The sequence below is a fragment of the Puntigrus tetrazona genome, chromosome 16 (genome assembly GCF_018831695.1).
Source record: "Puntigrus tetrazona isolate hp1 chromosome 16, ASM1883169v1, whole genome shotgun sequence".
Taxonomy (NCBI): Eukaryota; Metazoa; Chordata; class Actinopteri; order Cypriniformes; family Cyprinidae; genus Puntigrus; species Puntigrus tetrazona.
Genome location: NC_056714.1, coordinates 10,339,727 through 10,352,863, shown reverse-complemented (window position 1 = coordinate 10,352,863; position 13,137 = coordinate 10,339,727). Strand labels below are relative to the sequence as shown.

Here is a 13,137-nt window from a genome sequence, read left to right as displayed (position 1 = left end):
AGCACGATTGCACTCTCAGGGCATTTTTTTTTATGATCTTACTCTGAATCCATGATGATTTGCTCCCCCCCATGACCTGTTTTTACTCAGCCTCACACATCTGATAAGTGGCTGCAGGACTAACATTCCCCCTACATGCTTTGTGGAATATAGTAAAAGACTGCATTTGTGGTTTTTGCCAGTTGCAGGCTTGCTCTGTCTTCTCTATTACAAAATAGTGGTACCATAACATCTCGATGTTATCCACCTTGATAGAATTTCTTTGCAATTTTTTTCAGGGATTTCCTTTTTGTAATGTGTTCTTAAAGCTGTATCAATTATAAATGATCGGTTAGGTCTCCAGTGGTGTTCCAGTACTGAATTCTTCAGTGTTGAATTTGGCAACAACATTGGGCATTACAGAAAAAGGAAGCAAATGTTATGGCCGTGAAACTGCCAGATGAGATGTCCTTAAAATCGTTACCGTTGTGTGACACCATGACTTTTAACAACGCATTTTGTTGCACTTTTTAGAAGAGTGTGGATAGAGAGGTGACAGCAGAGGTTTAGTGTTGCTCTTAAGAAAATGATTGCACAAAATGTTGCTTATAATTAGCCTGTGTCTTGCTGTCTTACTTTGTGGCTTTAATTATAGTGCTATGGGGTGACAAGACTTTTCATAGGCATTCTGAGCTCTTTAAACACTGAAACCATAAGAGGCACCTGATTAGAGCTTGAATCCATTTAGATGTCCCTGTTCGGAGTCTGATGTGTATTATGGTCTTATTTTGAGAAGGATGAGTTACAGTTTGCTTCACTAATCAATAACTCAAAACCTGAGCTTTCTATAGAGAAAGCATTGTATAGCATAACACACTTTATCTACATACAAAGATTTTTTTTTTATTTTTTTTACAAAAGGTAGGCAACTTGATTTACCTTGTTTTAGTTTTTTATTAAAAAGCATAGAATGCAAAGCTAGTGAAAAAGATGATTATCTAAATGTCAATATTTGTACACTGCAGTTCAAAAGCACTAGAAGAAAATTATAAAAAAAAAAAAAATATATATATATATATATATATATATATATATATATATATATATATATATATATATATATATATATATATATATATATTTTTTTATTTTTTTTGCAACAAAGATTATCTAAATGTCTGTAGAATTAACACAATTACAAATTGTGCCTTTTTTAGGGCCATATCTTTTTATGAAATTGTATTTGCAAAGCCTACATTGCTTGAAATGAATGGCGCAAACAAACAATGCTTTGCTGATAATGGCTGAAAATAAACAGGCACTTTCCTAAAATTCAAATCCTTTTGAAAGTTATTATTTTTAGTCCAAGTATTCTTTGTAGTAGTTATTCTGTCTGTCCATATAACAGATGAGTGACTGGAGCTAAGGAGGCGATGATAAAAAAAGTAGCCATTGATCTGTCTCTGTGCTTCTTTTGTTGAAACATTCATCTTTAGTATTAGTATTAAACTTGTCAGTAAAAAAGAGGCCCCACTTTATATTAGGTGGATTAACTATTATTTACTTTGTACATTGTAAATTAATAATTTGATACAATGCACTTATTGTGTAGATACATGCTTTACTTCGTACTTACATTTAAAAAATACCTGCATGTAATTATATCTGTAATTAATTTCCATTTATAATTACACTGTTGACCCAAGCCAGGTTATGTTGCACATAAAAAAAAGTGTAATTTAAGTTTTTTTTTTTTTTTTTCCACTGACACTAATCACTAAAAATGCATTTGTGTATCTGCACAAACCGATGCCCGTTTGTCCTACCAGAAAGGGCCGAGCCGACCTCTATACAAGTTGGCTCACTATTCCATTTCATCAGAATCATTTGACTAAAGCAACAGTCATTGATTTGTAGCAAGGCCACTAACAAAACACTTTCTCGGTAAACTGAGGTTACATCAGTAACCAGAGCATTCTAATTAGAACGTTCTCCCATATTGTGCATGGGAAACACATCTAATCATGCCGTGTTATGAGCAGATACAGAACGACCTGCTCTTTGAGCACTTAAGTTAAAGGCCCCAAAAGTCCCAAGCCATAGCTGAGTACTACAAATATAACCTTTTCCACCCTTAGGGAGAAATGGGCGGATTAAATGGACAGAAACCAGAATGATAGAATCTGGTAAATGTGGATGACCATCCACAAAAATCTCACCAATAGAAAACCAGCTGGATCATTCCCAGAAGGAGGCCATTCCTCTAATGAAGTGGACACTCACCTCTATGGGCATTGTAAGCATTCTGAGGCATAAGCCAAGGTTATGGTGTCAATTATCCAGCAAAATTATCAGCTCTCCTTTGTAACCAGCAGCCCTTAAGAACAAATAAAACTGCTCCGCCTGTCTGCAGTTAACCGCTCAAAATACACTATCAAAGTCCTTACAGAACCCTTATCAGCCTGCTCTGGGATGGGGAGTGCAAGTTGGGTGCTATCCTGGGCAGGAAGCACTGACCAATAGGCTTTTTGAGTCATCCACTTGCTTGACTGACGCTAATTTAACAGTTTGGCTGAATAGAGCGATTCCTTGTAATGCCCTCAGGACTACTGGCAAGTCCCAGATTGGCACAAACTGTGGACAAGGAAGATTTAATCTCTGCATGCCCTTTAGCAATTAAAGGATCAGATTAGATTGGTTGGCCAGCTTCGAGGGAGTGACTCCCTATGATACCTGCCACATACACTTTGAGTATGAAACTTTTATAAGAACTTTAACAAATGGGACACATTACAAGACCCAGGCTTTGTGCAAAACATCACTCACGAAAGACTGACTATATAAGTGTGCAAAGGTGTCTTGTAGATGGTGATCTGACCTGCTATGTTGGACAGCGTGTTTGTACCGTGGTTCATGGTTCAAACTGCCTGACACATAAACCTTAGCAAAAAATTGGAAGGACCAGTCAGGGAACGTTTCGTTGAGAGGCACTCCAAGTTGCTGAGTGTCTTCTCACATTTTGTGTCTTCTCACAGTACAAAGGCAGAGAACAGTAACTACAAATGGGTAAAAAGTTAAGGTCTTTTGCTTTTGTAGGGCAGAAAAGTAAGAGATGAGGGGGGATCAAAGAAACAAATTTGATTAGACAAAAAAAAAGGAAATTATTCATTTATTAATTATTTATTCATTCATTCATAATTCAGTTATTCAATTATTAACTTATATTATATATTATTTATTAATTATAATTAAGCAATTTAAAAATCAATAATTTATAACTATTGTATTACACTGCATTATAAGAACGAGTGCTTTTTAAAATTAATAGATGGATAATTCAGCTGCGGGCACCATATTCTGACAAAACAATGCAATTTATTTGCCATCAGAATCTCACAGTGCATTATGTATATTCTCAAACTGTTCTCAACCATACATCAGTTGTACACTCGTTATTGCTGTGCATTGTGGGACTGAATGGGTGCACTCAATAATGTCCATTTAATAAAAAGGTAAAACAAAAAATGTGACATAAACCTTCCCCAGCCTTACACATGCTCCGCATTTGCCACTGAGGTTTCAGGCCCCACTAAAAATGACCCCACCATCAAGTAGTTCCCTATTTAAACGGTTAGTTCACCCAAATATGAAAATTAGCCTGTCTTTTGCTCACCTTCAAAGCATAGTGTGGGATGTATGTGACTTTTTTTTTTTGATTAGGCTATTTAAAAGCGAAGGAAGGTGATGGGACGAGGGGAAACTCAAACTAACTAAAGCAAACAAGTGCTTGTTGTTAAAAGTAAAACACGCTTGGCTCTTACAGGTTATTTATAACCAAAGGAAAGGGAGGAAAAGACAGAAAACTCAAACAACCCTCCCTCTACCACGGTGATACCAGTATTACTGTTGGGTGGGTGTCACATGTCGATTAACTGTCACAATCCTAAGGCTATGCCCAAAATTGCCTTTTCTGTACCCTTAAAGGAATTAATTTGCTCATTTTCATTTACTTTACTTTAGGTTCATTGACAGTTACTAGCTTATCTGATCTACTGTTGTCCAGTGGCCGTTGTGCAGGTGCAGTTGGAAGGTGCAATTAAAGATTTTTAACACTGCAATCTCTCTGCAGGATATCGAGGATCACGTCGCCTTTGTTATCACTGTCCCCACTGCGCTGGCTATTTTCCTCACCATCTTTGTTCTGGTCTGCATCGAGTCCATCTTCAAGAAGCTGCTACGAGTTTTCTCCTTGGTGATCTGGGCCTGCCTGGTTGCCATGGGTTACCTCTTTATGTTTTTTGGAGGAATCATCTGTCCCTGGGATCAGGTAAGACGAGTGCGTTATCAGCCACCTAAGGTTGTTTTCAGTCATAGGCCTTTTATCTGATATATCTCAGATGGCATGTTCTTGAGGATCAGTGGGAATGAGTAACATGAGAGTGACTAGAAGGAGAAATAACACAATACTTCAGTCAAAAATGAATGTATGCAAACTGAGCTTCTAAGCCCAGCTTCTAAGGAACAAATGGAATGGAAGCTCATTTAATCAATCATTTTTATTTATATAGTGCTTTTAACAAAACTTATTATGTCAAAGCACTGAACAAATAGGAGAATAGAGTGAAAGTAATGTATAATGACAATATTAAACGCTTTTTATTAAATGCAAACGCTGTGTGTTTCTGCGTGATCTGTCCACAGTGCTTATGGTCCCTGATGCAAGTCATCTGTTGGTGATCAGATTGTGCTGATCCACCATCTGATCTACACTCTGATCTGGATAAGAACTGAGAAACAGAATAAGAAAGAAACATCTTAATATTAGCGTAGATGCCATTCTTTTTATGATTTAACGAGTACATCATGTGTTATGGGGAGTCTTCCCGGTTCCGGCTGATCTAATTAATGGAGCCTAACAATCCTTTAATAAATTTGAATAATAGAAGCATATCAGTGTGTTATTTGTGAGATATGTTAAAGAGATGGGTCTTTAATCTAGATTTAAACTGAGAGAGTGTCTGCCTCCTGAGCAGTGTTAGGTAGATGTTTGATAGGGAGCAAGTGCAGTGTTGATAGTGCTGAGTTGTTTATCAAGTGTGCAGAACAACCACCCCATAAAGTATTACACGAGTCATAACCTCGAGGTCATAAATGCATGAATTAACATTTCTGCATTTGACATTCAGAGCATAGGTTGGTCAGAGTTTAGCTCCGTTAATTAGCACCTGTTTTTTCAGAATTCATCAGGAAGAAATTGCTCATCATCCAGTTTTTTATATCGACTATGCATTCTGCTAGTTTCTCAATTTGGTGTGTATCACCAGGCTTCGTGAGTATCATCAGCACAACAGTGAAAGCTAACACCATGTCTCCTAAAATATCTCCCAGAAGTGACATGTAAAGCATCAATATCAGAATTAAGTGAGAAGGCCAGAAAATTCTTAATGAAAATTACATTTAATCTAGAAAGATCAAATGTTTATGTGCAGAATGTGAAGGAAAGAAAAAAGTATTCAATTTCACATCAGACATACTGTTTCATCTGAATACCAGATTCTGAAACTGTGATCAGTAATACTGGCAAGTCAGTATAGAATCTATTCTGCTTTGTTTTATACAAGTTCATCTTTGTAAATAGCTTTTTCAAGCAAGTATAACCCATCAGGGCCAGTATTTATCAAGCATCAAGAATTACTCTAAAGAACACTGCTAAAAATTGACTTTGGTGTAAAAACAATTCTTGGCTGATGACATACACATGGAGCAATCGGTAAATAGATTTCTTTTTTTAAGAATATTCACAGATGAATTGACATCGAATAGTTAAATTCATAATATAAGTTCACATTCGGCAAACATTTGTCAATATAGAATACATTATGGCAAGGAAACAAAGCGTCATCATAACCAGGAGATAAATGGTGTATTGACAATATTTAGAGATATCGCCTGTTGCTGATGGCACTGATAACAGCAAGATGAATATTAGTCTTTTTCTAGTGCAGAGAGTCACTTTAGTGGCCTCAATCAACTCTGGTGACCTAGACAGAGCTGCTCTACATATGTGTAAATAAATAAGTGTAAGATATTTATTCATCATACAGTGTAGATCGCTCAACTAATAATAATAGGAGAGCATATAATAATCGTTCTAGAGTCAGTTATGATGTTCTTTTGGTAATGTAAATGTTCTTTGCTCGGTTTGAATAACTGAGGAAATGTAACTATTTGATGTAACTGTAAATGTAAGTAGACATTCTTCCTCTCGTGAAAGTCACGCACATACATGTGTGTCTTTAGCGTCATCACAAGCCCCTGCTGGCAACTAACCATTGAGAGACCTCTCGAGCTGTCTTAAAACTAAGAATCACTCTTACTCTCCCAGTTATTTAAGAAATTTGTTAACTTGCTTTTTATATATAAGGTTAAAAGTAGGAGTACATTTCATGAATTATCAGCACTGAAGGCTTGGTAAGGCCCTGATGTTTATTTTCTTTGCATTTTTAACCGTCCAAATACACAATACAATAGAGTTATTATGGCAGGTGTAGAAATGGATAAAAAAATTTTACTTGACAAATGCATTTTACAGTCTTCTACTATAAAAAATTATACAGCTTTCTTTTCCCTTTATCATGTTGATTTATATGAAGTATATGTGTGCTATTCCCATGGCGTCTGAGCCACCCCATGTTTGACCTGCAAGTCCTATGAGGATAATTACATTGAACATTAATCAAAAAGCTGTAAATGTGTGACTAGACCTGGGAATTCAGTTAGTAATCAAAAGCCTGGTTTAGCTATTCTGCACATTCCTATTAAAGATGGATAATTTACTCTTCAAAGAAAAGAAAAAAATATATACAAGTAAATAAACAAATAAACATCTGCCATTAGTTGTGTAAAATTTAATAATCTACAAATGGAGAATTTTAAGAGCTTATGATTTGCTGTGTTAAAATGACTCCATGTTTGTCGCTGACATATTGTATCTCTGGAGTAGGTGACATATGGTAAAAGACAAACAACGCTAATGTCAGATGTGTAAGGAGGGATGACTTCCTGTGTTAGTCAATATCTCTGCTTGGTTCCAGATTAAGGGCAGATAAAGAAGTTCTCAGTACATAGACCCCATCTGAATCCTCTTTATAGCAAATGCTCCACTTTTTTTCACTAAATATTTCAGCAAAACTGTGTCATTCACTCACCACTTGTAATCCAGTTTAGCTATCACTGATGTAGTGCTGGGACTATGGATTTTTTTTAATGCAAATTAGTCTTATTATAAAATCCTGTATAATCCCTAAGGTCTGTTCACAGTAATGTTTACACACTAGTGAAGTCCACACTACATCTATAATGATAACAACAAAGAACAATCTTTCTTGGTGTGAATTGTTAGATTGTAATGTTGCAGTGTTATACTGTGTGTGATTTTACATGTTTTTGCACATAATACACCATAGCATTTATTGTTACATTCTCTATTTGTCTTCAAAGTCTTTGAAGTTGTATATATTCTATTCTATTTTTTGTGGCCACACACATCTTGGCCTCTAAAACAAAAGCATTTAACAGTGTGTTTTTGCAGACCTCTGGGTTTATTGCCCTGTATGGAGGTGAACGGTGTGATTTCAGCTGTCATTTCACACAGCTCTGAGGTTACTCATACGTCAAAGGTGATTTTAATGCTTCAGTGGGCAGCTCTCTTAAAGACCATACCTCTTTTCTGCTACAATTGCTCTGTGGCCCCCTTAACACTTCCACTGTTAAAAGTTCTGCTATATGGGCACATTTTCGGGGATCGCTTGGCTCCAAAGGCAAATGCCAGTGCCAGCTGCTGCTGGAATCCTCAGTGATAGTGGAAAGCGGGAATCAAGACACCTTTCCAAGTATCAGGTCACAGCAGTGCATGCATTTTTGGTAATTACAAATGAAGTTGCATCTGAAATGCCAAGAGGAATAATGGATCCATTAGAGCATTTTCTTCTTTTTGTAATCTCCCTTCATCTCAAGATGTGTGAAGACAGGTCAATGAAAGATCTCTTCTCTCACACAATTAAAATATCTCTGCCACTAATTTTTGGTAACCGTGGTGTTAATATTGCAGAGGGCATTTTGTTTCCCTGAGTAACAAGATGAGACAAGCCCAAAGGCAGGTAATTAATTAGGCTCTTTTGTATGTAGGTAACAATGAAAAACAATAAATTAAGCAATGATTAAAAAGATTGCTTCTGAATGTACAATCCACTTCATTTAGATTACAAAGCTTTTTAAGATGCTTGGATGCCCTTCTGTTTGAAAACATCTAGTCCATTGTTGTTAGCCTATGATACTGTTAAAGCTGAGATGCATAGTAATTTCCCAGCGACATTACTTAAAGATGTTGCTTTAAAGAGCCATGGAATGCCTTGATGAGCAGTTTTCTTTCATGAATTTAGTTCTTAAATATCCAATGTCATCTAAATGTGATTGCATTTGAGCATTTGATTGGACAAAAAATTTTGAGTCTGTCCTTCATCAAAAAATAACCCTATATGTCATTTGTGCAAGCACCTTATTGTGACCTGTTTTTGAGTTTTTAAAGTTAGGGTAGCGGGTGTAACAGTAATGACAGTGTTGTGTTTTGTCTGTCATGAAATGACATATGACTGTCATGACCAATCAAAATGCGTGTTTTTTTTAAATGCCATGTGTGGACATTTTATACTGATCTCACTGTAATTCATACATATTTTACTAGGTATAATTCATACTAATGACCACACTTAACCTACTTCTAAACCTACCCCTGAAATAGAGCAAAACCATTATTTATAGTGCATAGACCCATGACTGCATGATCACATGATTATATATCATTGTATAACACAATGTGCTACCAACTTAGCTATACAAAACCTAAATTATGATGCAGATAAAAGATGGGTCGTATTTCAGGGATTTGGACAAACAACTCATATAGGCATATTGTTTGGAGGACAGGTTAAACATTTTAATTTCCTCATTGTGAGATCTGTCATTAAATATTTTTTGGTCCATTTTTACACAAAAAGGCTTTTATATAGGAGGCTTTTACTTAATATACAGTTTTATAGAAATATTTTTTACTATATTATTGTAAGATATAGCACAATCTAACTGTCATGGTATAAAAGCTTTGCAACAAAGCTGCACACAGAAATTAGATTTAAAGTTGTATTTAAAATGTTTTAACATAAATGGTTCTGTTGTTCTGGGTAGCACTTCCTCCTCCAAACAGTTCCAAATTTTGGTAAAAAAAACCAAAAAAAACATCAATTCTTCAGTAACTGATATGAATGTACACTAACAACAAATATTTCTGACTTCCTCTGTGGTTTGAGCCATTGAGGAAGTCAGAAACCAACCAACAAAGAGTCTCTAGTGTACACCATAGCTCAGCTGCTGCTTTAAATGCAGAAAGGCTTTCACGTCAACCAAGTCGTGCTGCAGCAGGGAAAAGAAAAGAGTTCCAGATTATCCTTCTTCATCACAGTAAGGCTTGATACTCTGCCACAGTCAACACTTCTTATTTTAAGAGTTTGCAGTAAATGTTGCTCAGGATAACTTCTGATAGCCTTTTTAAAAATATATATATATATATTATTATTAAGTGTTATATGTGGAACACCATAATCACAGAAAGACAAGACCTATCTAAGATAAATACAAGAGTACTCTTGCCTCGACCTAAAGAGGTGTCCAGCCTCACTGACACTGACACACTAATCCCATGCAAGTATAAAATGTATGGTTTGCTCTATCGGTGCAGACAAATTACTTTTCAGTTTTGATGTTTAATCCTTGTGCACTGCTTTTTTCTTCTTCCTTTTAGCTTCGCTCTGTTTCTGAGTGTCAAGGTGGTCACTAGGAAACATTCTAAGTAAAGGTCAAGATACTGGTCACGTGTTACTAGCCAGGGTGCTGTGCTTTCCATCAAACAGGCTCTTGTGTCCATATCCCTTGGGGCTTTATAGCTGTTAACATCTGCTTCATTATTTGGTTGGTTTTGTAGAAAACAAACCATGTCCTGAACAAGGTTCCATGATCATAAATGAGTAAATTTGGCAGATGACTAAAGCTTCCCTGAAGATTTCAATTAAAGCACAAAACAAATTGCATTTTATTATATAAGTGGGACATTCAGGGGTTTCCAGTGTAAGCACATGACATTGTTATTGTGTGATTATTAAAAAACTTGTTAAGTCGATGGATAGTCAGTTATCCTGAAAACAGTTTTCATTTTCACTTTTATAGGGCTATACTGTGTGAAGAGAGAATTTTCTCAGCAGGGGGTTTCACAGCATTCATGTCTTGAGCCAAGTTGAGGAAGCTAGTGTTGCCTAGTCTCTTAATGGCTGGTCGTGTTATTCTCTGCGTGAGTTTCATGAGTTGTTTGTAGCAGATAGCATTTGACAATACCCTAAAATGAAACAAAAAGAGATGAGAAACAGTGCTAATATTCGCTGAAATAAATGTAATATCGCGCCATATTGTGACATCTATATGCATGTATTTGGCTTATTAGTTTTATATTGAAGGTATACATTTTATTCACATTTTTGTTTATGCATTCTATGGCAGTTAAAACATTGGCCTTTGGTATTTTGACCATCGTGCTCCTGCAAACATTAAAGGAATGCAGTCCTGATTTGTGGGGAGATTAAATATGTTAAAGATATATTCAGCAGTAGCAGATGCAAATTATTTGCACGCAATAATGATTGAAATATCTGAAATGTCAGACTCATGCCATCATAGGTTTAATAATAGGATTTTATATAACGGATTTTCATTTCCGGGGCATGTGTAAACCAAAAAAATGTATACAGTACATGCAATGCATGGTTAATAATAATCAACTTAATGTAACATTAGACTGCCTGTGGTTGAAGAGATATCTACAGTATGCAGTACAGTTATTCCACTGAGATTTATTAATGAACGGGAATGACTTATTTAGATGTTTAAGCATCGCTTTAATAAACAGCAGTTCATTGTTCATTGCAAACTACCCACAGATTCACTATGCAGTCCACAGGTCAAACACAGGGCAATTCAGATTGGCATTAATGCTGTGTGTGCTATGCTGGTGCCATTAGCTTATCATGAGCATGCTGCAGTGTACCCAGCTGTACACTCAAATAATGTCTGACTCTGCCAAGCCACACGTGCCTGGTAAAAAACTCACATTTGTTTTCAAGAATATTGTTAAATTATTCATGGGTATTTATGCATGAATTAGATAATATGCTTCAATCACTGTCAAATTACTGTGCAGAACAGATGCTGTGTAAAAAGACCATGCTCAGCCAAAGGAAAAAAATGTATATATACCAGAGGTGAAAAGAGTACCTGAAAACCATCCTTGAATCAAAGTACAGATACCTTACAGTGACGATTACTCCACTAAAAATCACCAGTTCCAAATCTACTGAATAGGCTCAAAGATGCACTTTAAAGCGATATATCAGTGAAAATCTGTAATGTTGTGGAGAAGCTGGGGAGCTGGGGACAAAGCAATAAGACAAAAACCACCTGGAACAAAGAACAGCATGTCGGGGAAACAAAACCATTACATTCAACAACTCATAAAGAACTAAATTAAAAAATACAAGAAATGACATAAAAGTCAAGACAAGGCACAGAAAACGCAACAAAATCAAGAAAGAGCTGATTTGTGAGGAGAGCAATCATGCTTAAAAACAACAAATACTAAAAAAAAACTATATCCTTTAAAAAGGTGTCTTCAGTATAACGCATAAATAAAATAATGTGAAGTAAAATGAAAAAGTCAAAATCTTCTTGCACCGGATTTACTGGTTTGGACTTTATTGCCAGTTGCAGTCTTCCCCTTGTCTCGTATATAAAACACCTGTGATTCACAACTACTGGCTGAGAAACTGAGAAACATTCACATAAAGTAACCTTGTAGACAAGTTTGGGTAAGGACAAAATGCACAAGATATAGCGCTTCCAGTACCCTGTAGTTGGCGTTATCACATCTGTTGTAGCATATATAAACTGCTAAAGAAAAGCTAGGTGCCATGCAAAATGTGAAGTTTGACTGCAAGGCTTATTTCAAATGTAGTGGAGTAAAGAGTGCAGGTACTCATTTAAAAATGTAGAGAAGTAAAAAATAAAAGTTGCTAATGTCTTTGATGCTCAGAAAAACACTTTATTTTGATGGTCACCCAATAGACATTCTACAAACTATAAATAATTTGTCAGGTACAAATCAATTTGTTCTACTAACTATTATGTCTTTTATGTAACATGGTAAAATTAGACACATTAATGTACAATAATATCATATCGACAGCATCTAAAATATAAAACATAATTTATGCAACTTTACACGTTTACAAATCCTTTATTGGAATATTTATTGCTTGAAAGTAACTGGTTGATTCCGGTTGTATTTATGATGAATTATTTTGTTTTCATTATCTTGCTTGCTTAATCTGAAAATCTAACATTTTATTCTCTGTGTTCTAGTACCAGCTTGTTTCAAATGATTGCATCATTTTGAACTAGACTACATTTTAAAGTCTTATAATCAATTGGGTTTTCTGTAATCATAATCCATTTTGCGCGGAACAGAATCAAACTGATGGTAAAAAGTGTGTCATACTCATTTTGCCGCAATAGATCCGGGTTCATATGATTTTTTTTTTTTCCCTTTTTCAAATTTCAAATCACACCAGAAAAGCATTTGTTTTCAATAAAAATGAGAAGAAAGTATCTGGTGTGGCTAGGTTAGGTGTAGGGAGGGCTTTATTGTCCCAATAGTGTAGCGTCCATTTAATAATTTGAATGAAAACAATCCAATTAGTTTTACTGGGTTTGGCCCGTTTATGTCCCCAGATGTGTAAATCTCAATAATCCATTGTTGCAAGTGTCTATGAAATCACATTTTATCCCCCCTTTAATCTCGTAATTTTTAATTTTTTTTGTTTTTTAAGTGGCACTAAAACTTGTACACAAGCACATGTAAGTAAAAAAAAAAAAAACAAGCCATGTTCTTGAACAAAACAAGACACAACCATAGCTCATGAGAGCACTCAATAAAATCATGAGCTGCATGTGACAACAAAATCCACAAAAAAGCTTGCAGATCCATGAACACAACAACAC

General features: G+C 35.6%; 1 protein-coding gene across 1 annotated transcript in view; it reads left to right on the top strand.

The window, feature by feature from the left end:
• Window positions 1-13,137, top strand: part of adcy2a (adenylate cyclase 2a) — a 67,511-nt gene that overhangs the window by 1,733 nt on the left and 52,641 nt on the right. Inside the window, 1 exon segment of the mRNA XM_043261970.1 lies at window positions 4,109-4,306. Within this exon segment, the coding sequence (XP_043117905.1) occupies window positions 4,109-4,306 (198 nt within the window).